The following is a 23,439-nucleotide window of genomic DNA, read 5'->3' as shown; positions in this document are numbered from 1 at the left end:
AGACAAATGTTTTCTTTTTTAGACTAAGCTCGTTTGGTGGTGAAATTTCAACTTAAGTTTGATAGAGTGCTATATGATGAGAATGATACACAAGGCATACATTGATTTGAAAATGTCCTCGTGTTGCACATTAAAACCAGAGGTGAAATAAAGTAAACAACTGTACAGCATTCAACGCGTCTCAGAGGATTTTATGGCTCATTATGAGTGGTTCTATTTGTGGCCGGCAAAGGATGGTTCCAACATTTGTTATCGTACATCAATAACTTTAGAGGTTGCATGATCAGAGGTGTCACACAGGCTGGCACTGTGAGCTTTTTTGGAGTCCGCAACACAGTGCAATCATGTCAGTCTGTACACTGAATGTCCCTTTGCGGTGAGATCCAGCTGAATGGACGAGCATTTATTTTCTTCGTGAAAACAAAAAGTGTTGTATACATGGAACGTTCAGGTCAAGCAGACATTCATTTACGATGATGAGGTTTCACAAAGCAGGGATTTGATGCCACAAGGACTGTAATGTTGAAATATTTCCTCTTCATTTATCAGATTTTCCTGAATCTTGGTCGTGTCGCAAAAGTGTTGCCATTTTGAAGTTATATACAGAAATTCACTATAAATGTTTTATGTCATCAGTGTCCTGTGGTAACAAGTTGGCTGGCACATTTTGACTCAAACATCATAGAATTTATACTAATTTACAGATCATTAACTGACATTCATATTTGGATTCAAACTACTTACAAAAGTCCCGACAAAAAGTCCCAATGAAAACATTGCATCATCAGTCTACATATGAATAATTTAAAAAAAACAAGTGACTGCTGGATGAGGGAGGCTTCCGTCTCCCATCAAGGCATCAGATGGTGATGTACAGGAATAAAAATCCATCTCAACTTGGGTTCATGAGTTCATATGCATCCCATAAAGGCTGGAGTCCAGTGTGAAGGAAAGGTGCGATCACACCACAGTCAATTCTCTGTTCGGTTTTGATCGTGAATCTTGTGCGGGTTTACGGAAAACAACCCACATCTTTCACTTCACATCGTCCCGTTGTCCCTGTCCATGTCAAAGAGGAGCGACTCCAGCGGCGAGGAGGAGGCGAACGCCTCGGGCGAAGGTGGAGGGTTCTCCCGGTTGGGTCGAGGCCAGCGCTCGTTGAACTTGACGAAGAAGTACGGGTCTTTGAAGGGCCCGCCGTAGATGATGGCCTGCATCAGGTAGACGAGCGCCACCACCATGAAGCTGATGAGGAAGAAGGGGATGAACGGCCTCAGGTGATGCCACGCCACCCCGAACCCGTAGCCCAGGCTGCCGAGCCCGTTCTGCTTGCCAGTGTGAGAAGTGTGGCGGGAGGAATCTGGCAGTGGGGTACCGCCCGGCGACTCGTCGTCGGAGTTTGAAGACGACGGACTCGGGACACCAATGAAATCCATGCGCGAAACCACCAAACGGCCAACGCTTTTGCTCCCAAAATAACCTGGTTGTTTGCACTTTTTGCCACAGATCGGACTCCACGGATCACGAGGAAGGAAGCAAAACGCCGAGCATATCCTCCAAGCGCTTCGATTTCCCTACCTTATCATAAATAGGAGCTCTGGCTCGACTGTGACGTATCAAAAGAGAATGTCCTCCCACATACGGTCCGTCCTCTTGAGGCCATGCGTCTCGCTTCTTTCCCGGCGCTGTTTTCCTCAGACGCTGTGGGCAGTCGTTGAATGTCGCAGCTTCTATTTGAGCTTTAGAAAGATTGAAGGGAAATCAAGAACAGCGGGAGAGCCGCAAATAGATATGACACCGAATGACAGGACGCCGGGAAGGAGGGAGGGAGAATCTGCTGCGTTTGGCGGTTTCAGGTTTAAGGACGGGTGTGTGAGTGTACCAGCTGCGCAGGTTACAAACATAACATACACACTCAACTGACTAACACAGACAGGCACGCACACACACACACACACACACACACACACACACACACACACACACACACACACACACACACACACACACACACACACACACACGCACACACACACACACACACACACACACACTGGTGAGTCAGACATCTACTGGAAGAAATGCAATTTATGTTTCTCTGCAGGTCGCCGGAGCTACGTACGATAACTGCAGGCGTTATCACACCGGAGCAGTCAAAGGGCTGAAGTTTACTGCAACTTTACACCTTTAAATGTCAAATATTTTCTCATAGTTTGTTTGACTATAATATCCAAGCAAGACAACATGGTGACATTTGTTTGTGGTACCTTCACAGTGGGACTTATAACAAAGAGCAGAGAAGAATTTCAGCATGGATTTCTAACAATAACACCGCGAACATTATGAGATACGTCAGACAAACTGAACACTCTGCATAAAGGTCGTGTAAGCGGAGAGGGTGGAGAGACATTTACACTGAACTACGTCTAAACAAAGCCAGGTGTATCTTGAAGGACCTCCAACCAATCGGCACATCGCCTCTCCTCCACGCTGTCCTCTTGAAAATAGATTCACACACTTCAAAACCTCAACTTCCCGTGTGGTGTATGTAAAGCACTTGGGAGTTAGATATACTGTGCACTCATGTGGTTAACCTCAGCTGTACGTCTGACGCAGCCTGAGCCTTTTAGTGGATGCATGAGGAAAATATAATTGTACGACGGGCAGCGGTGGCGTCCGAAGCAAATATATACAAATCTTCAGTGACATTGATAAAACAGCTTTTCGTTGTCGTTACCATCAACTCTTGCGTTGAGCTTCGGGTTGAGCTCTTTCAATGCAGAGAGAGAGCTCAACGACATTTAGTGGCAGTTCCGTATCCACACAGTTTTGGATCAAACCTCTATGATAAAAGTATTTGCCCTCACATAGCAGGGTTTATCAGAGACCGTGGAAAAGACAGCGCTGCCTGCCAGCCGTCCTGACCTATTGTGGGATCAGCCTGGCTGCTGGTTAAAGGACGGGATTCGTCCCCCAGCAGTGTGTGGCCACGCCGGCGAGGAGCCGCCAGGCTGTTGTGGTTGTTTATGTTTTTTCCACATGCTAAGAAAAGCCGTTTGGCATCGCCAGGGAAGATTTGGAAAGTTTCTCACGGGTGCGAACCACATATTCAGCTCTGCTGCACGTTCCTATAAATGCATGTTTAACATAAATGAGGCTCCATTCATGATGTAATCAGGTTTTCCATTGCAGGATGTGTTGACAGGAAACATTAGAATAAAAATAAATCTCATCAGACAGATGCTAAATTACTTTATGTCTTCACATTTGTTTCATGGCCAAAGTTCAAACATATTTTCTTGACAAATCCAACAGATGTTTTAATAAAATGCCTCTCAAACAGCAAAACTTTTTTATATTATAGGTTTATTATAACTTCAAATTTCAAGCGGTTTTGTTTTATTCATGTTAGCTTATAAGAGATGAGTCATTTATGGTTAGTTATACAATCAACATTTAGGAAAAAACTTTTTTTTTTTTTTTTTTTTTTTAAGTGACCCATTTAACATTTCAATCAAACTGTTAATTTGGAGAGTTTGTCAGACTTTATAAAAGCTCCCCGACCTTTGACATTTTGATTTTCTTCAAACCGAGTTTCTCCAGGTCATTCAACAGTAGAAAACTTAATACAGATGGTTTGGATGGCTTCTTAAATCTCATAAGATTCACAGTCATTCTTCCTGAAGTGCTTGGAAAGCTTTTACATGTTGGCCTGGGCACAGTTTTAACAGTAAAGAACTGCAGAGGCTAAAAGCCACTGGTTTAAACAAAAGTAAGACAAGATCCACCAGTTACATCTCCATGACTCCAAATACAAATGATCTTAAAAAGAACTTCACACTTCGTACATGTGCGTTCGTCATTACATCAAGTCTTGATGTCAATGATGTTAATCTTAAAATCGTCTATGATTGGCTGTGACTCCATGTTGTCTTGTTTTTTTTTTTAAACAATAAATGTGAGGTTAACTTCGGGTCACAGGCCAGCACATACACACCATAGCCTCTCTAATGTCTAACTTTCACACTCGGGACATGTACTTGGTGCCCCTCGTGATCCGAGCAGCTGCTTCCGAGTGTTTGTGTGGGGTGAATTACAGCGACACCGCAGGTCCTCAACCTGCCAAAGACGTTTTCACAACCTGAACAAATCCTCACATGTTCCTCCGGCATCTCCGGTGTTTGACAAAGTCACACTCTCGCCGTGTAACGCCATTCAGTGTCAACATGTCGCTCCGTGTGAAACCGGAGAGGAACGGCGGAGCTCAGGTTGTCATCGGTCAAGTCCTAAAATGCACCGCGCACTGCAGGCCGTGTTGGAAAGCCGCTTCGGAGACTATACGATTTGCTTCCCGAGACAAACCTGTAACAAGCCACACAAACGGGAACAATAGAGCCGCTCATAATTTAACTCTTAAGAAACAAATCCGATGAAAGTCACTCAAGGTAACGCGGAAACATCAAACATAGTGTCAAGATGAGACATGAGCGGATGAGATTACACACACGTGCATTCTGGCTCCCTTTAATTAGACACGTTTATCGACGGGATACTGAAGTCGCCGCTCCACACGCATCCACATCAATCACACACACCATCAGAGCTTGTCTAAGAAAAGATCTTTATTTATAAAAACAGTATTACCAGTTACATACTTCACTGAAAAAAGCAACTTCTCAGAGCCAAGGCAGGTATGAATGGTACATCGTAATTTTACATGGATAGGCAACAGTACAAATATACTATGTGTGTGTGAAGTGTAAAAAAAAAAAACAAGAAAAAAAAATGATTGGTCTCTTTTTGCCTTTGAAAACAACTTCGCTGTAATAGTTGGATTGAAAAGTAGAACAAATTGCATAATGATCACACCAACCCCTCCCTCACATACAAATCCCAAAATAAAATACAAACTGGAAACAAAAGGAAAGATTAAAAAAAAAAAAAAGTGGATTATAGACCAAAATGTGCTTCATATCCACCTCCCAATTAAATTAAACGTCACAATCCCTACCTGAACGGTCTGTTCACACTGGAGCTTCTAAGAGAAGAAGCCTGTTTTATGTACAATGGGGGATCAATAAACAGATGGAAATGCACGTTTTCTTTTTAAGGAAATCCAGGCTTAAAGAGCACATAATGTATCCCAAAGAGTTCCTCCTGTCAGTCAAAGAACAAAACAAAACGGTAGCACGACTTGGGCGAGAGTTTCAGTATCAGTTTCAGCACGCGTCGGTATGATGACGGTTTTATATTGAAATATTGTAGTGTTTGCTCGCAGCTTCACATCTCAGTACCGGATTCCATGAGCAGTGAAATGGTCCCACAGGCTAAATCCAGAAAGGAAACCTCCAAATAAAGCAACAGACACCAATGTTTCCACTTGAAATGTAAAAAAAAAAGAAAAGAAAAGTATGAAATTGAATTATTGAACAGAAAAAAGAGGCAGATGGTAAATAAAAACTAAGACAATTAAAAAAAAAAAAAAAAACATTTTGCCACAGGAGGGACACAATTATATATATGTAAAAAAAAAAAGACAGTATGGAATAATCAACGTGCATTTTTCATGGGTCTGGTCCGTGCATAAACACGCAGAAACACATTCGCTCATGAAAGGTCCATATTCATTTCTTTCACTCACTCTCTCTCACACACACGTTTTAGTGTATGACAAATATACACACCTGCCCTCGCTTTCTACACCTGTGCTCATCCAAACCGAGAGAAAATAACTCTATAGACAGGAAAATAACTCCGATATAAACAACATTCTCAATCTACAGGGCGGTCCATCAGTCTGTCCCAGCACAGGGATAATTTAAATTAATGAGCCAAAACTAATGCAGTCATCCCATCTTTTTTTTTTATATACAGCATATACCCTACACACACACACGTCTAAATACAAAGTCATCAGGATGCGGGTGTTGGCAGCAACACGTTTGACAATTTATCGGAAATGTTGATGGTAGCAAGAAAAAAAAAAAATATGGAAAAAAATAGAAAAGAAAAAGTAAAAACAAGCAGGATGACAACACCAGAATTAAATGATTGTCAACAAAGGTGATTGCCTTTACAGAGACATTAATAAACGGAGCATATTTCTCTTGCTACAGTTGAATGAGTTTGTAAAAAGTAGGCGAGTACGAGTCTGAACACGCGTGTGCTGTATCTCAGACACACACACACACACACACACACACACACACACACATACAACTAGTTTCTTTGGAAGCCAACCCTCAATCTTTTGATCCCATCAGTGCGGGGATAAAAAGAGGAAGAGAGTCGGGGAGAGATGGGGGGAGGGGGGGACGACAGGGAGAGAGTCTGCATATGTGGGTCTTCTCTCCTCAGTAGCAGTGGTAGGGCAGGGACGGCCCCGTCTGGGTGATGCAAACTATCAGTTTTTCTGAAGAGCAAAGAAACACACCATTTAAAATCGTCCACACAAAAGGAGACAGGCTTAAAAAAATATAGAGAGAAAATATACATAACGAGAAGGCGACACAGAAGCTTAGAATGTGGTATAAGTGTGGCATGTTGCACAGTAGCGCCGTCACATTAACCATCCAGTAACAATATTGTCAACGTTAAACTGGGATGGAACTACGGGATAAGTTTTAACGTTCGAAAAACAAAGTGCTTGGCAAATGCAAACCAATACAATACAATCTACGTAGACACATTTTGATATTTAGACCAGATTAAAAAGGTCATATCTTATTCAGTTCATTTCAATCTTCCTTTACAAGATGGTCATCAAACTAACCATCATCTGCACTTAACTTAAAAACAGTTTCAAAGCTCGTCACTCACAATATGACCCTTTCTCCTCTAGAACTGTAGTAAGCGTAAAGTAATGAAAAGGCTTTTACACCCTCTCGAATGCACACTTCCATACTATATACAGTGTACAAGTCAACTCACAGTCCGTGGTAAACTAAAATACATTGCAGTGTGAGCCACTGGATACTGTGGTGACGGACGGCTCATAAGACTGTAAAACAATTGGAAGATCCTCACTGGAATCTACATAAATGTAGAGGAGGGAGCTCAACCCCTCAACAGAGACCGTCCATGGGATTGAATAACTACTTTACATGAATGCAGGCAGGTATTTTGTTGGTTGGACTAAAAATTTTTATTTAAAAGAGAAACATAAAGTTTTTTTTTAAGTTGAATTTGTTGAAGTCCATGAGTTCAATGTGAGAACAGATTGCCACTCATGGCACTTCACAACAACAGCGCTGAAGTTTCTGATGTTGTGACAACGCGACTGTTCAAAGGAAAAGTTTATTATCCTCATAAATTGAACTCTTAATCGTCAGTACGATTACACGCCGACAGAACTACATGAACCACAATGCACAAGGAAGGACCTTGCGGCATACTATACCAGCATGTACACAGCACATCGGGGTGTCAAAGTTAAGCATCGGAACAACAGACCTCCGCCTGTGTTTCAGTACAGCAGGAAGCACGGCGGGTCTAACGCTATAAGAGACAAAGGAACACAGCTCATAGGCCCCATGCAGGGTTAGAGGTCAAGTTGGACATACCATGCTGTTACATGCAGTGGGGGAGTAGAGGGGGAGGAGGGGGGAGTGGGGCGGGGAGGGGGGGCTAACCATCATAGGAGTCCAGAAGAGGCAGGGAGCCCTTTCTGCCCCCATACACCCCTCGCTGAGAGACGGCCAGAGAAAGAGACAGAGAGAGAAAAAGAAAGATGATGCATAGGAAGTGAGTGTGAGAAAACACAAGCAGTCAGTAATTGTGAGGCTCTAAAAAATGAAAAGGTTACAGTGAGGAAATACTCATAAGCTGTGCGGGAGGCTGAGGGTTAGTGTTGTTACGTGAGCCCGCTGTCAGTATGTGCGACAGGAATATTAAATACCGGTAAAGTGTCTGTGGTGTCATCCAGAGTGTGTCTCCTCTCCCTCTGGTCCAGTGTAGAGTAGGCTTCTGACAAGAGCGTGACAATACGAGACTTACCGCAACGTCTAAATCAAGAAAATTACATTTATGGTTCAAAAGTGCGGCAAAGATAAATGTACTAACCGGGGCCAAGGTCGTTCAGTGGAATCATGTCTCTCTTTTCCCCTATAAGGAAACAAAAAACAGGCCATAAGCGATGTGAATATAAAAACTCAAGACGTCAGTTTTTTTGTTTTCCTTCTCTCCTTTAAAATATTCTAAACCCTCGTCCTCACACCGACCTCTGTCCAGTAGAGGCGTGGTGCTGTCTTCATAGGTGCCGTTGGCTCGGGTGCTGGGGCCATTGGTGGTGCCGTTGCTGGGGTTCAGGTTGACCATGAAGTCCGTCTTCTTCCAGCCGTCCTTCTCCAGAGGACGACGCAGTTCTTTGTGGGCCCAGACGAGCTGCAGCACCTGGCCCGCCCCCCGCACCTCACGATCCGAACGCTTGCTGCGGGACACCCGGAGACAAAGTGTGGCGAGATGAATGCTTTTTGAACGGAAACATGCAATCTCAAAATTATGTTTAGCTTCTCCTCAGGTATCAGCTCAACTTTTGATAAAACAATCCTTATCGTAAATAAGAGCTCTGAGACTCCAAAAAGCACTTTTAAATGGTACGTTTCTGCAAAACACTACAAATTGTGAAAGCACCAGACTTCAAGTTATTCACAAGCCCTTACCCATCTTTGTTGATGAGCACCAGTCTCTCGATGCCTTGCGAGGCTCGGAGGGTCTTTGCAGCCTCCAGGCTGTTGCCGAGCACCTCGGCAAGCGTGCTGAGCACAGAAACGACCGTCTCCTCCGACAGAGTGCGTCCAGACTGACTTTGCCCACCAGGCAGGTTGGCAACAAGGTGAGGTACTGCATGCAAACCTGCAGGATATATATATATATATATATATATATATTCAAGATGCGCCGACTTTGAATGAGGCCTGTTCTCAAAACACAGTGTCTGAAGATGTAATCGTTATCTCACCGAGCAGTTCACAGTTGCGGTTGTCAATGGCGAGGTTCCTCAATGCCCCAGACATTGCGCGAACCACCCGATCATTGCCATGAGCCAGCAGCTCTGCCATCATCGGCAGGCCTTTCTCGAGACGCACAGTGGCCCTGATGTACCGGCCATACTGAGAAACGCACACGGGGAAGATACGACTATTCAGGACACGCAGATTGTCACGGTGCAAGTAATCTGCATTCAGATCAAATTCTGAACAGAAGAAACTGTTTTTACAGTTGAGGCTAGGCAATGATGAATTAAAAAAAATAAATAAATAAAAATGGTCTCACGGTCCATCGGCCAGCGCACAAGTTCTGAATAGCGCCAGCAGCAGCTTCGAGCACGGAGGGGTTTTTGCTCTCTCTGAGCAGCGAGGTGTAAACTCGAACCACCTCCGGCTGGAACAACAGCTCAAAACCTGGAGTCCATACAAGAGGTGTGTTATGTTACAGTTACACTTGGAGGAATATCAACATTTTCTCTGGACACGGATGAAAACCTACAACACTTTGACCAGCTCAGTACGATACAGTGGGAACTAAAAGGCTCAACTTGAATAGTACAAAATAATCTAAATAATGCCAGTGTAAATAGTTACTAAGGGAACTAATAAAATAAACCTCTGAGAACAGAAAATGCTAAGATCTCAATCAAGCTTCAGTTCCTCCACAAAATGAAGAATCTTTAAACGTGTTGGTGGATGATAAGAGACAAACACCTTTTGCAGGGGTTGTCCTCTTTGGAATGTCAACCTGATCTCCACTTCCGTCATCTCCATCCTTCTTTCCTGCATGTCGGGAAAAAAAAGGAAAAGAAAAAACAGGAAAAGTTAGGTCATGAAAAGAAAGAATTTGGGTTTGGTTCGTGAGATGCACATTCAGATGTCCTCAGTCTTCCGTGACGGAACCTTGTTACTTAAAATGCAAACATGCAAACAATGGAGCAAGCGAGGTCAGCATGCAATGCTGTTTGTGACGTCAAGTGATCATGCGCATGTACTGCAGGGGGTGGGGGAAGACAATTCTTTAGACATTCTTTAGTGAAGTTTTGCATTAGTGAATAAGTGATGACCTGATAACGTTCATGACAACGCCGAGAGGAAAAAATCTTACCTTTGGAAAACCATTCATCTAAACACAGCAGAGAGAAAGGAAGAATTGAAGAAGGGAAGGCGAAAGGAGAGAAGAGAGGAACAGGGGGACACATTGGTAGAATGTGAAAAACAGCAACAGGTGCTCCCGCCAACCACAAAGCTCAAACCAACCAGCGACTGCCCGTCTTAGAAGAGCAAACCTCCTGCAGAGTGCACATCTGCACTGCAGAAGTGGTCCGACACTGACCTTTTCCTTTACGAGAACCGAAGCAGCCGCCTTTGGCCGGAGCCGGGCCCTGGTTGACGGGCATGGTCTCTGCATAGCGCTCGCAGCCTGGGACTTCACGGTGAACCTGATAGGACAGATTCCTCAGGAGGCAGACGCTGTTCTCCACCAACTACACAAAAACAAAAAACAAACAAACAAAAAATCAAAAGAAATGATAAAATCTGAATACAAGCCGTCATCGCTTTCATCTCATACACAAGGACAATATAAATATTGAATATCAAATGTTTCAACTGTAGACAAGTATCTCCACTGAACCTTATTATCCACATCGTTGCGGTTGATCTGTGATTGGACGATGTACATGAGTGAATCCACCAGCCCCGAGCACTCCCTCAGCTTTCGCCTGGCCTCGCTGCGCTCTGAACTCACATTCCTGTTGGTGGCGGTAAAGAAGAAGCACATAATTGTATGCTTACTCAAAATAAGCCAGTTCTTTGTTGCTTTCCATCGCTGGCATACCTAAGGCAGCCAGCAGTGTTGGTCAAGGCGGTCTCCCACTCCAGATGGCGTGGTTTGCAGCTTTCTTCTCCTCCGCCATTGCTCCCTCGTTCCCAGCCCGAGTGTGGAACGATCACTTCATCGGCGAGGGCGTGCAGGGCGTGGTCCACAATCTCCATCTTCACTGAATCATGTGACGAGAGGTTCCACAAGGTGCCTGGGATGATGATATTATATGGTTAATATCAAAAAGGTGGAACATGACAACGGTTCAAAAAATTTTTTTTTTAAATCAATCAAACTGGAGGAACAACTTGCACATTTGCCACTTTTATGACCAAATGCATATTTGCATTGATTTAAACAAAAAGAATCCTGAATGTTTAACAAAATCGGGGGCAACTGTTCATTAGGGGTAGCTGGAGCTGAGCCCCTTTGCATGCAAAGTATGTTATTTCTTTAAGTTTATCGACAATATTTTCTTATCTGTGAATAAAGCTTCCTCCTAAATTGCACATAATTTGTGTGTGAGGACAGTGCTCCTTGGATATTGATCTCCTCTTGCCACTTCGGGTACAGTACGATTCCCGTTAAGAAATATAAGGCCCCGGTTTGATTCTTGTCTTCACATTTTTTAAACAAAGAAATTTTAAAACAGGATTTCGGAGCAAGCAGAGGTACCTGTGATGGTGTCAGTGAGGTCCTGGTCACGAGTTTTCCTCAATAGCCTGACCAAAGCAGGCACGCCATCGCAGTTCTTGATGGCGATCTTATTGTCCTGATCCCGCCCATATGAAATGTTCTTTAGTGCCCCACAAGCTGAATGATGCACTTCTTTACTGGGGTGGTCCAGTAGTGACACCAAGGCCGGGATGCCCTTCAGGCGACGCACCTCTGACTTGACCTGCAGACACATTAAACACAAGTCTCGTATGAGATTGACTGAACACTGACCATTAAAGCTATTCAAACCGCAAAGAGAAAGAATAATATCACTCATTGGCTGCTGCTGGGTGAGAGAGGCTTCACCTTGTCATTTTTGAAAGTAAGATGCTGGAGGAAGGCGGCTGCGTTCGTCTTGACTGGGTCCAGGCGGTAGTTCAACATGGCAATGACCTCAGGGAGCTCCGGCTGTCTCCACGAGGTGGGAGGACCTTTTCTCAATGTACTGTCCAAAGAAGCCATGCTCCCTCTCTCCATTGTCATGGGAACGCCCCAAGCGTAAGGATCCACTCCTCCCATGTCCCCATCGAGTGTGTCCTCACAACTCCTGCATGTCGGAGAGAAACATTTGCTTTCTGTCCTTTGTCAAATCAGAGATTAATCAAGGCTGATGAGCCGAATACAGATCAGTGCCTTCGGGTTTTACCTGAGCCTTCGTCGGTCCATACCCCCAGGGCCTGCTCCAAGGCGTGGCATGGTACCGTAGCCTCCTGGGTGCATAGGTGGAGGCCCCATACCGTAGTCATCATATCCCACACTACGCTGATCGTCCTCCAAACCGTAGGGGGCGTGGCCATACCGCATATCCATCGCCGAGCCCATGCCTCTCATTCCACGGCCCACCTGGGGCTGCGCCGCATACGGGTCCATCTGACGGCTTGGGGCCCGATAACCAGAGTCCAGGGTTCTGTAGCCATCGACCGGCCTGAAGAAACGGGGAAGGAAATGACAAATGTGTAATCCCCTCCACAGAAAAATACAATCCAGCATGTGTCGGTGTAGTTCTCCATTCGTTGACATCAAATTGACAAATGTCTATATAGCTGTGAATGCAGACGTCTTATATATTTTTCATAGAATGAAACAATGAAATGAATGAAACAATAAATGCAGGTTAGTGGATCATCTACCCTGCCCTGGCTCAGAGCCAGTTGGAACAGCCCCAGTCACATAGGCCTCAAATTTAAATATGAATACACAAATGTTAACGCATCAAACCTGTATCGATCATCCATGTGTGAGCCCCGGCTTAGACTGGTGTATGCCTCAGATGGCGGACCTCCCCGATAGTCATTGTAGCCGCCCACAGGCTCGTAGTGGTAGTTCCTCGGCACGGTGGCAGTAGGGTAGTCACCACCAGGCGGCCGGTAGGGCCGGTCAAGCGTGGCACTGTAGATGCCCATACCGGGCATTGTCAAGCCTCCATCAATGGACATGGAGTCAGAGGGCAGAACGGTGCGCGAGATCGGCTTCTTCATCTGAAGGAGAACAAGATCAGAACTGGCATGTCAAACTGTTTTGGGGGAATTTTTTTTATTTAAATAGAGTCTGTAGTCATCAATTCAACAGAAATGTGTCATAAGGACCGACCCCGTTATCCATCCGCCGTGTGGTTCCTTCCTCAGAAAAGACAGAGTGCACTTCATGGGAATCATCCTCGGGCGTGTAGCTCTCGTCGAGAGCGCCATGTGCAGGGTCCACCATTCTGTACTGTAAGCACACACACACACACACACACACACACACACACACACACACACACACACACACGTTTGACCCCTGACCAATAATGAACAAATGCAAAAGAAATCATTTATTTCACATCTGTATCGGGATGTTCACAAACGCATACCTGTGTGCCGTTTATATAAGAGTCAGTCAGTTTCAGCCGCTCTATGTCTGCATCACATAAACGCCCGTTCTGGAATTAAAGGGAACAATATTCCATTTATGTCTTGCAAACATTTGCCGGGGAAAAAAACAAATGCAAAAAAGTTCACTTGAAGTCACGTTACCCAGGGATGATGTACTTTCTCACAACCAACCCAGATGAAATTACTGCTACTGAAGCACATTCAGTGCCGATCAAACCTTCTCAGCATGTTTATGGTCTGTGAATCACTGCCAGACACAGAGGAGGACATTTGGAGTGCAGCCATTCATCCTCACACTCCACTTCCTCCTGCACCAAAAGTCTTGCATAATCACTGACTGTTCAACTTGGATAGTTTCTAGACAACACTTAAAAATGCAGAGTGTGGCGCAATGTCATGAATTTCAGTAATCAGGCGCGATAGCAGGAAACCTTTGTCCGATCGTCCAGTCACACAGTTAGATTTATCAGCATGCCATACTGCAACCGATGTCGTGTCCACAAGGAGGCAGGTCTGCATTTAAAAAGCAGCGGATGTGCAGACTTCATCACAGTAATCAGAGAGGCAAGAATTCCTCTATAGCCGGTCTCTTTCTATAATGCCAACTGATCTACAATCAACTCTTTGGATCTGTGCTGGCAGAGCAGCCTTGTCTATCTTCACTAATATTTATAGTGATAAAACATAGACACTCAGCACAAGGTCAACCAGACAAATTTCCTTCCAGCCTTCCAAAGATGTAAAGACACAAGGCAGAAACATATAATCTATATCACCAAGTGCTAAAGAAACAATGTAGCAGACTCTTTGCCTGAAATCCGAAAATGTCCATCTCTAAATAAGAGTAACCTGCCAAAATAACAGATCTGCTGTAATTGCCAACTTACTGGTGATTTGAAAAAATTGCAACAACAAAAACTAAATATTTTAATACGAGCACGAATGATGGGGTAGGGCTATTATAAGCAGACTAGAGCAGTCAGGTAAAACAGGCACATTTTTGAAGTAAAGCATTTGACATGGTCATAATAAAAGTATTCACTACACATGTTTAAAGGTTGATGGACAGAAAGAACAAATTCCACCAAATTACTATTATTATTATAAACATGTTTAAAATTTAAAAAAAAATCTTGATTAGTAAAGACAAGAACTGAAAATCTGTGCATTAAATGAAAACACAACATTATAAACGATGAAACTCAATTGGACACACGACTGTGTGACACATGCACAACAAATGACAGAATTTCGTAACGCGGCATGCTGAAACAGGGAGGAAAATAACTGAAATTCCACGACGGGGGCTGCTGAAAGGTAGACGTGCGTGTCAGAGAGCATCCGGAGAGGGACACAGAAGGCATGCGATGATCCTCGCAAGGAATGGAGAAAGCAGAGCAGGCATGAACTGGTGTGCTGATGAGGGTCGAAGAAATGTACACAGGCAAATGCTGGTTTGACCGCTGATGGAGGCCAGTAGGAATCAGCCAAACGACTGATAGATGAATGGCAAAAAGGTTTAAAACTGATGCATGAAGTCAATGGAAAGGCGAGAGAGAATGATGGCCCATGTACTTGGTGCTGAAGTGAAAGATGAAGGCGGCAGACACTCGTGGGAGGCCACAGATTGGGATGCTTGGGTTCTCGGGGGAGTGTTACCTGCATGTGAGGGAGTGGGCGACCCAGGGCAGAGGGGCTGGTGGCAGGGAGGCCCACCCTCCTCCTCTCCTCCTCCAGCGCCCGGGTCAGCTGTTCAAACTGCACCTCCTGCTCCCTGACCGACTCCAGCAGAGCTGCTGCGCTCTCACACTGCTCCATACACACTACACGGCCCCAAGGGGAGAGAGGGGGGCATTACACAAACACATACAGCCTCAGAAGAGCACCATAGCGCAGGCCGCCCGCGTCCAACAAGAGCAAGCACGCCAGTGAATCAAGATCACATGGACGCAGGATTTCTGCTGCCGATAGGAGGAATTATTTCGTCCCATCTGATCTTGTTTGGTGACTTGATGCCGAGATTGCCTTCTTGGAAAGCTACTGGCACTGCGGGGATTGCACAGGAGTTGATCCCCTGTCCGGACTTTTGTGAAGAAACTAAAGTAGCCACCAACGCAAAGACGTGTCTGCTAAAATCTAGCATGGCAGACCCACTCATTCCTAATTATTTCCATCTCATGACTCGTGTTACAGCTGGAAATACAGCAGAAATGATTTCAAGTGAAAGAAGGAAAGAACAAAAATATAAACTATCCCACGGGTGCCATCTCAACCTCATACCTACAGTGCTGTGTAGTTGAGGCCCGGCAGTAGACATAATAAAAGATAAACAGAGGAGGAGGAGAGCAGAGACGATAAGAAGGAAGAGTGTGATTCTTTAAAAGCCTCCTTGCTGCAATGACCATAAATTTTTCAGCACATTAATATCCATGCTGTCGCAGTAGTTAAGGCAATATTGTATTTTTCAATATCACATCAACCCCTCCTGCAAGAAGATCAATAAAATAGCACGTGAACACGTGGAGCCTCTCTCGAGAGAGAGAGTTCCACACCCAAAGTGACAAATTAAAGAGCATCAGTGCAAATGTCCCTCAAAAGTAGACAGAGCTCACGAGAATAAGTGTTGTCTGTTTGATTACATATGAATACATTACGTCAGAGAAGACGATATATGCCATTACGCAAGTGAGGAGGGACTTTTGAACATTTTAACCTTGGAAGGAGAACACAGCGATGCACAAAATTTTAACCAAGGACAATGTCATGCACCATTTTTCTGGTTTAACCCCACGCATTACGGACAATCATCTCAAAACCCATTGAGAGAAAATCTAAAAAAAAATACACACCTTCACCTGTGGGCGTGGTTTGGCGGAAGAGGTGAGAGATCCCGCAGAGGTCAAAGGGGGCAGCTCTAGTTGCTCATGTGGAGAAGGTCACCGAACCACCAAGCCCAGAAACAAGAAGGAAAGGACTGTAGGAGAGAAATAGAGGGGTGGGTGGGAGAGAAGACCACAGGCAGGGAAAGAGGGAGGGAAAAGGTCCATTACTGAAGGCACCTCTGCTTGAAAAACAGCAACATAGTGAGAATACCATATAAGTGTGTCAACAGAGTTGTATTTGTTCTGAGAGCAGAGAAGCGCAGCAAGACACAGCAGCATACAGTAGCCCGTTGGACACAGCCTGTATTTACTCAACATTCGGGCCAGTATGCGGCCATGAGCTGTGGGAAGCTGACCAACCTGCCACTCTATCAGGACCAGGGAACATCCAACGTCAGCACAAGAGAGAAAGAGGTTTTTCCAGATAGCAGAGAACCACATGTTCCCTTATCGGCTCTTGTTTTCCTTTCTAAAGCGTACCCTTGCTTACTTTGTTTGTCTTCCAGCTTTTTCGCTCTCTAATCAACCTTCATCCCCCTCTGGCACAACTCTTTAAGCCTGCAACTCGTGTACTTACAACTTGACTGTGTTTTGCGTCTTCCCTTAAAACCCTTTTCATCCCAACTTTTAAAAAAAAGAAGCATCAAAGCCAAACAATTCAACAGTGGAGACACTGACAGAGCCTCTTATCTAACCGATACACCCTATGCTTGAAAGGTGAATAAACGTAGATATTGCCACACATCTACCTGTATGACCGGTTGGATGAGGTAGAGGAGATAAGAGGAGGGGCAAACAAATTTGAGCATCCGCGTCTCTCCGTCTAGCCAACCTGCGCATGCTCACTTCTGAGAGTTGGTCGTTCGAGCAGCAAACAGGTGTCTATATCCGACAGGTCGAGTATTACCAAGTGCAAACAGAGACAGGGCGAAGGTGTAATAAGTTCAAGAGATGTGATGAGTGACTCAGTTTGAGTTTGCGTCAGGCTGTGGAAACCGAGCAAGACAGACGGTGATATCATCACCATGGGCAGATTACTATGAAACTGTAGTGGTTATTTCACTGGTATCAATTCGGGTTTGGGCCACATCTAATCCTGTTTGATAATTCAAATCCATGACTTAGACAAACACACAAAGATGATTTTGACCCTTAGGAAAAAAAAAGAAGAAGAAAAAAAAAAAGTTTGAGGAGTGCCTACTGTGGGAATGAAAGGGAGTAAACTGGGAAGGCCTGATGAGAAAACAAGGAGTGGCCAAAGCGCGTTTCCCAACACAAAGGAATCTGTAAGAACTAAAAGTAGGATGTGCATGACTGTGGGATAAGGCTAGCTGACAGGAAGACATTATGTCACAGACACACACACTCAACCAGAGTCATTACCTTGTACCTGAGCAAATCACAAACCGCTGTGCTGACCCACACACGTCTATATATGGTCATAGATTGGTCAGGGCCCACATTATCCACAGCAGAGGAGCAAGAGCATGAGAGCCACAAACAGATTGAACAAAGACGACGATGAGGGAAAGAGAGCACTAACAAGAGAGCTTGAGTATGGTGGGGGATGGAGATAAGGGAGAGAGGGCCAAATAAAAGATAAAAGCTAATCTCACATTCCTAGCATTGTCTCATGTCAATTGAGTGCAGCAGCCCACCCACTCATTCACTGTAAAACGACCTTAGCATGACACTGGCTCATCACCATTCAGAGATCCGTGTTTGTGTTGTTGGAGCATTTCAAGGCAAACTTGCTGGTCACAGTGACACCAGCACAGACAGAAATCATTTCTGTTGAGCACACTTCCTTCTGATATTATAAACCGCATTACAGCATTGGCCTCAGCTTATCCCACACACACACACAAAATAATCCATAACAGTCTGTGAGGTATCTTGTTTCACTAATGAGCCCAACTGTCCATTTGACAAGACGAATTATAAACTGAGATTGACATTTCTTGGCAGACACAGATGGGAATGTGAAATTGTGTGTGCGCCTTTTGACCGAAGCCAGAAGGGAATTTGCAGCTGTCAGTCCGGGAGGTTGGCGAAACAATGAGAAGTTTGTGCAACTGAGAGCACAAGTGTGAAAAGAGCCGGACAGCAAGGCTAACATCGTTGGACACATTTGACAGTTTTGTGCATGCGCTGGAGCTCGTGTGCGTTTCTGTGGGGTGGGGGGGGGGGGGGGGGGGGAACCAGATAAATTTGCTCCAAATAGACACATGACTTCTGTCTGCTTCCCTCACAGCTGTTAGTTTTGGCCTTGAAAGTCATCTGTGAGTTTCGTTCAACAATGAAATCAATCAGTGTTGTCCCACGCCACTCCCCAGCCTCCCTCTCACCCACTTCCAGAGAAACAGGATGTTGCGAATTCAACGTCAAGAGATCTTTAAAAGGACTTGATGGCTTCTTTGGCTTACCATGAATCCTTTTCCTTCACGCAACTGCTCGTGGACAAACCATGAGAGCCCCGAGTACATACACATTAATACTCCACCTACCCTAATGGAGGAAACAAACCATCAGTCTATGATCTTTCGCAGTAAAAACCCCCCATGCACAATACCATGATCATGCGACCACTAGCCACTTCCTATTTTACTAATACTGTTCCCCATCTCCTGTTTGCTGTTCTGTTTTCAAAAGATCTCTCTGTTAAACAGCACGGTGGTGCATTTACACGCAACTCATTTAGATTTCAAAATGACCACATAGCTGGAGGCATTTTTTTGCCAAAGTGATTTAAATTTACATCCACAAAGACAAAAAAAAGAAAGAAAATAAGGTATTCATTCACAACAAAACCAACACATCATATGCACAGCTTTCCAATCACTCACTTCAAAAGGAAAGCAAATTGTGTTCTTCCATAAAAGGTCATGTCATGAACGCCTTGAACAAATCAAAAGTTTAAAATGTCAAGTAATGACTAGTGAGGTCAACAGCAGCATATGATCGACCCCTGACACACCACAAGTCATATCTACATCCATCAGTCAGCATGACTCAGTCCACCCTGTCAGAAGACATCTGTGATCCTGGGCTCACGTAACCTACAATGCCGCTTTTGTCGAAACTCGGGTTAGTGAAGTCCACACCTGCTGCCAGCAGCAAAAACTCCCACTGAAGTAAAAATGCACATCTGTTCGCACATCTTCAGGTGACAGACACTGTAATTTGCTGATCGTCCGCGCAAAGCCACCGGTGCTGGTTTAAGATGTGCACGCCTTCTAATGGGATTGAAGCTTTACTCCACTAATCCACTTACCCCCTAACACATACACACGTGATGTGCGCACACAGACACACTAGACCCTTTGTGGATTAACCTGCTCACCTTTCAGACAGCAGACACAAAAGGAGTCTCTGTTGGGAGCATGCATCAACAATCAAACAGTGACTTGGAGATAAACAGTAATAAAAAAAAATAAAAAAAGCCGACATGTGGTGTTATTAATGCCTTGGCACCTGTAAGCGCTCAGAACCCACAGCAGGTAATACCTGTGGTGCTCGAGTATTGTGTAAACATAAACCAGGACAGAGTTTACAGCAATGCCAGTAAACTACACCACAACATGTGCCTACATGTAACCTGTGTTTACAAGGACGAGCTGGTTTGGTTGTGTTATATTCAGGCTGACAGTTATTCCCACCCATAAGTTTTCCAAAGAAAACAAGCCAACACAGAACCCACCCAACAGGTTCAGACTGACAAACTAACAAATCACAGGCTGTGAAATCAACTGCTAACAGAGGACCACCGCCACTCCAAGACGGCATCAAACACGTCAAACAGCTCCATGTGTAAACCTTGTCAAACAACTGAAAAAGGCTTACGACTGCCTTCAGGTACTCCGGGATCTCTGGAGGCTTTTCAACAGGGAAAGCCGGTGGCGTGATAAGAGCGCAGTCTGAAAAAACTGCCAGCGCCTGACAGAAGATGCGAAAATCAAGACATTAACTGCATCTCTAACTAGGTCAAGCAGAGATGCATCCTGAAAGATACATACTCAGTAACTACAGAGAAATGAAATAAGGAAGAAAACAGAAAAATGCTGGCAAACAAAAAAAAAATAACAGCACAGGGAAAAGTAGCAACACAGATCTACTTCCTTTTTAGTTCAAACATTCAGTAAAGCACATTTATACGTTTTTAGTTCGAATTTCAAAGAGTTTATTAAACTCAGAAAACAGACTATTTCAACTTGCCTCTACATCTGATTCACCAACACTGTTTGAATAGCTCAGCACTAATAAATTATTACGGTATTTAGAAAGCCTTGCCGTTTCCAAATGAAAGGATAACAAACTAAAACATCAAATAAAATTAAATCCGGAGTTCAGCTGCCAGAAGAACAAGCGAAATTCAAGTGAAGAATATAAGAAACAAATTCCCTGAAGGAGATCAGATGAAAAAGTCAGGGGAGACAGTTGATAAATCATTGTGTTGTCCTTCCTCCCTCGTTAGAATCAATACGTGATAAACATTGCCGTTTTTTTTTTTAATACAATCTGATTTAATAGCAACACTAGACCACGGCGCTTGATGCACAATATAGACTGTTCGCGAAACAGCAATTCTGAATGCCTGAATAGTCGAAGCATTCAAGTGAATAAAGCCTCGACTGAAACGAATCGTCGTACAGTAAAACGTGCACGGAGCTGCCGGAGCAGGCTATAACCAGGCTGCCGTGAAGCCGCCGGATCGTCACCTCCTAAAGCCAGACTGAACTCCGAAAAACCCTCTCCTCCTCCTCTTCCTCCTCCTGGCCACGAACCATCTGGAGGAGCGAGCACTGCCCTGTTGGATCTCGCCAAAAAAAACAAAAAAAAACAACAACCCACAATTGATTTGCTAACGTAAGACACTAATGTGGGGCAGCAGCGAGAGAGAGAGGAAAAAAAAAAAAAACAGAAAGCCGTCGATATAAACTGACTCTCACGAACAAAGACTCACGCGTTTGAATCGCTGGTATAACGACACGATCCGAATAAATGACAACGCTGGAGATCAAATCAAACCTCAGTTGGCTCAAATGCTCGCTCGTCGCCCGTGTTGACCTGGTTTGGCTGTCTCGCTGCGTTAGCATCACAATAACCCACAGAGCCCTGAAAGACCGCTGCCGACAACTGATGTTTCGGTTCCATTGGCTTGCCGTTTAAGTGGTGACCGACTTCCTTTTAACGGCGGATATTTAAAATCCCGACAGAAATTCGCAGCTATTCTGGCGAACGACATTTAACATTAAAGTTTACAGTCTTGCACCTTTTACGAGTCTCATTTCAGTATCCGTGATCAGCAGCATCGGGGCACTCCTGATGAAGTTGCTCACCAGTTAACACGGAAACCAACGAATCCGAAACACCGTGCTAGTGTTAGCCTAGCAAACACAGATTAGCCACTGGAGTTAGCGGGTTAGCCGAGCGGCCTTCGGAGCCACCGCGGGCTTGTTTTAGCGCAAAGCCAGCAAAGCCACGTTTGAGTCTCCAAAAGAGATGAAGCGACCGAGTGATGAAGGTGAAGCTTGGGACTTTAACTTTCGGGTGAGCGCGGTGAGCTAACGTTAGCCGTGCTGCTTCATCTGTCGATGATGTGACCACTCCTTTGCCAACGCTGCAGTGCAACACTTCTCTGTGGACAACACAAACAAGAAGCAACTCCCGACGTTCAAGTAAAACCACTCACCTTGCTCTCGGTATAAAAAAAAAAAAAAAAAACCTGCCCCGACTCCCTTTCCACGATAGTCCCGTATTTTTTTTCTTCTTCTTCTTCGTGTTTTCTGCACTCTGCTACCCCTCCTCTTCCCCGGGTTCTGGGTCAAGCTCGTTAAAGACGAAGCGACATCACCGAGTTTTCTATCAGACGAGGGGGGCGGGATCAACAAGCGGCTTTTACCGTAAACACGGCGCGCGCACATCTCCTGCTCCCCACACACAGGTGTGTGTCACGAGTCTGCAGGAATGGAGCGTCCATTCATTAAAACACGCATCTATCAAGAAGAATGATTTTACTAGAGAACAAGCAGGACTGGCTATTATTTGTTCACGGGAACAAATAATATAAAGCACCGAGCCACAAATTCCACCCTCTTCAAATTTTATTTCTTTGTAAAGCTTTTATGAGTTTCTTATATTTCTTTGTAGAGCTCTGTGAATTTCCTTGTGTTTGAAATGTGCTCTATAAATAAATTTCCTTGCCAAAATGCATATATTTTTTTTTTCAACAAAGCTTTTAATAGTCTTGAATGTTGTGCACTCTCAGCTATTTTATTTTTGCCGAAGATACTTTTACAAAAATGCACTTGTTTTATCTTTGTCCTATTTTTTTTTTTGTTAGAATTGCTGTCTATATAACTAGATTATATTTGGGCTGGGTTATCTTTCTTTTTTTGTAAATAAAAGCATATTTTCTAATGTACAAATAATACAGCATATGTACTGATGTTTCACTTATTTTTCATCAGCTCCATTTGTAAAACTCCACTTGTAAAACTTAAATTACCTGAGTTTAGAATTGTCTTCTTCTTCTAAACATGTAACATAGTGACTAAACCATAAACTCAAAACTTCCTCCACCAGGACAACTAATTGTATCACTATTTGACCTAATCATTAAATTTTTTAAACTTGATTTTAAAAGTATTAGTAGTAGTAGTAGTATTTCTTTTAAATAAACTGAATTAGTCAGTAACATTCTCTTCTAGCTGGACTTGCAGACTATGAATAAAAGGCAAATAAGTGACCTAAACTCTGCTGCATGATAGGAAAATACCTCCCACCACCTCCTGGCCTGTCCCACTTATTTCCTTGTCACTGCCTTCTTGCGCTCTCTTGATCTCTCTCTCTCACACACACACACACACACACACACACACACACACACACACACACACACACACACACACACACACACACACTGATGTTTCATTGATTGCCCAAGAACAATGGTCAGAGAGGAAGTAGCGTTCAGAGGGGAAGTACACCAGCAGCATTCCACACCAACGCGACAACTATTGTCACACTAAAAACCACTACCAGTGACCGTCTCATCCCCCACATGGGCTTGATCAATGCACACTACTGGTAAACAGTCCCACTCTGTATGAATCATGTTTGACTGCAGCTATTTTGGTATCACTCTGTCACTG

General features: G+C 44.2%; 1 protein-coding gene across 4 annotated transcripts; it reads right to left on the bottom strand.

Moving 5' to 3' along the window:
- Positions 1–4,602: 4,602 nt before the first annotated feature.
- LOC308134799 (catenin delta-1-like) lies at positions 4,603–22,091 on the bottom strand. 4 transcript variants are annotated; one of them, XM_080502603.1, is made up of 21 exons: positions 21,978–22,091; positions 16,253–16,377; positions 15,063–15,226; positions 13,382–13,450; positions 13,120–13,239; positions 12,748–13,007; positions 12,176–12,454; positions 11,836–12,076; positions 11,488–11,710; positions 10,828–11,023; positions 10,624–10,741; positions 10,324–10,474; positions 10,096–10,113; positions 9,702–9,770; positions 9,274–9,401; positions 8,960–9,110; positions 8,661–8,853; positions 8,220–8,428; positions 8,062–8,103; positions 7,898–7,965; positions 4,603–6,412 (listed from the first exon to the last, which is right to left on the bottom strand). In XM_080502603.1, exons 3-21 carry the CDS (start codon positions 15,219–15,221, stop codon positions 6,404–6,406), a joined length of 2,703 nt encoding a protein of 900 aa, XP_080358729.1. In that variant the 5' UTR covers positions 15,222–15,226; positions 16,253–16,377; positions 21,978–22,091; the 3' UTR covers positions 4,603–6,403. The 4 variants fall into 4 exon arrangements, with proteins under 4 accessions (XP_080358729.1, XP_080358726.1, XP_080358727.1 ...); XM_080502600.1 differs by lacking the exon at positions 4,603–6,412 and adding an exon at positions 6,962–7,686; XM_080502601.1 differs by lacking the exon at positions 4,603–6,412 and adding an exon at positions 6,962–7,686 and having other exon boundaries at positions 7,898–7,962.
- Positions 22,092–23,439: the final 1,348 nt, after the last annotated feature.

The sequence above is a fragment of the Blennius ocellaris genome (genome assembly GCF_963422515.1).
Source record: "Blennius ocellaris genome assembly, chromosome: 9".
NCBI lineage: Eukaryota > Metazoa > Chordata > Actinopteri > Blenniiformes > Blenniidae > Blennius > Blennius ocellaris.
This window is presented reverse-complemented; position numbering and strand designations above follow the sequence as displayed.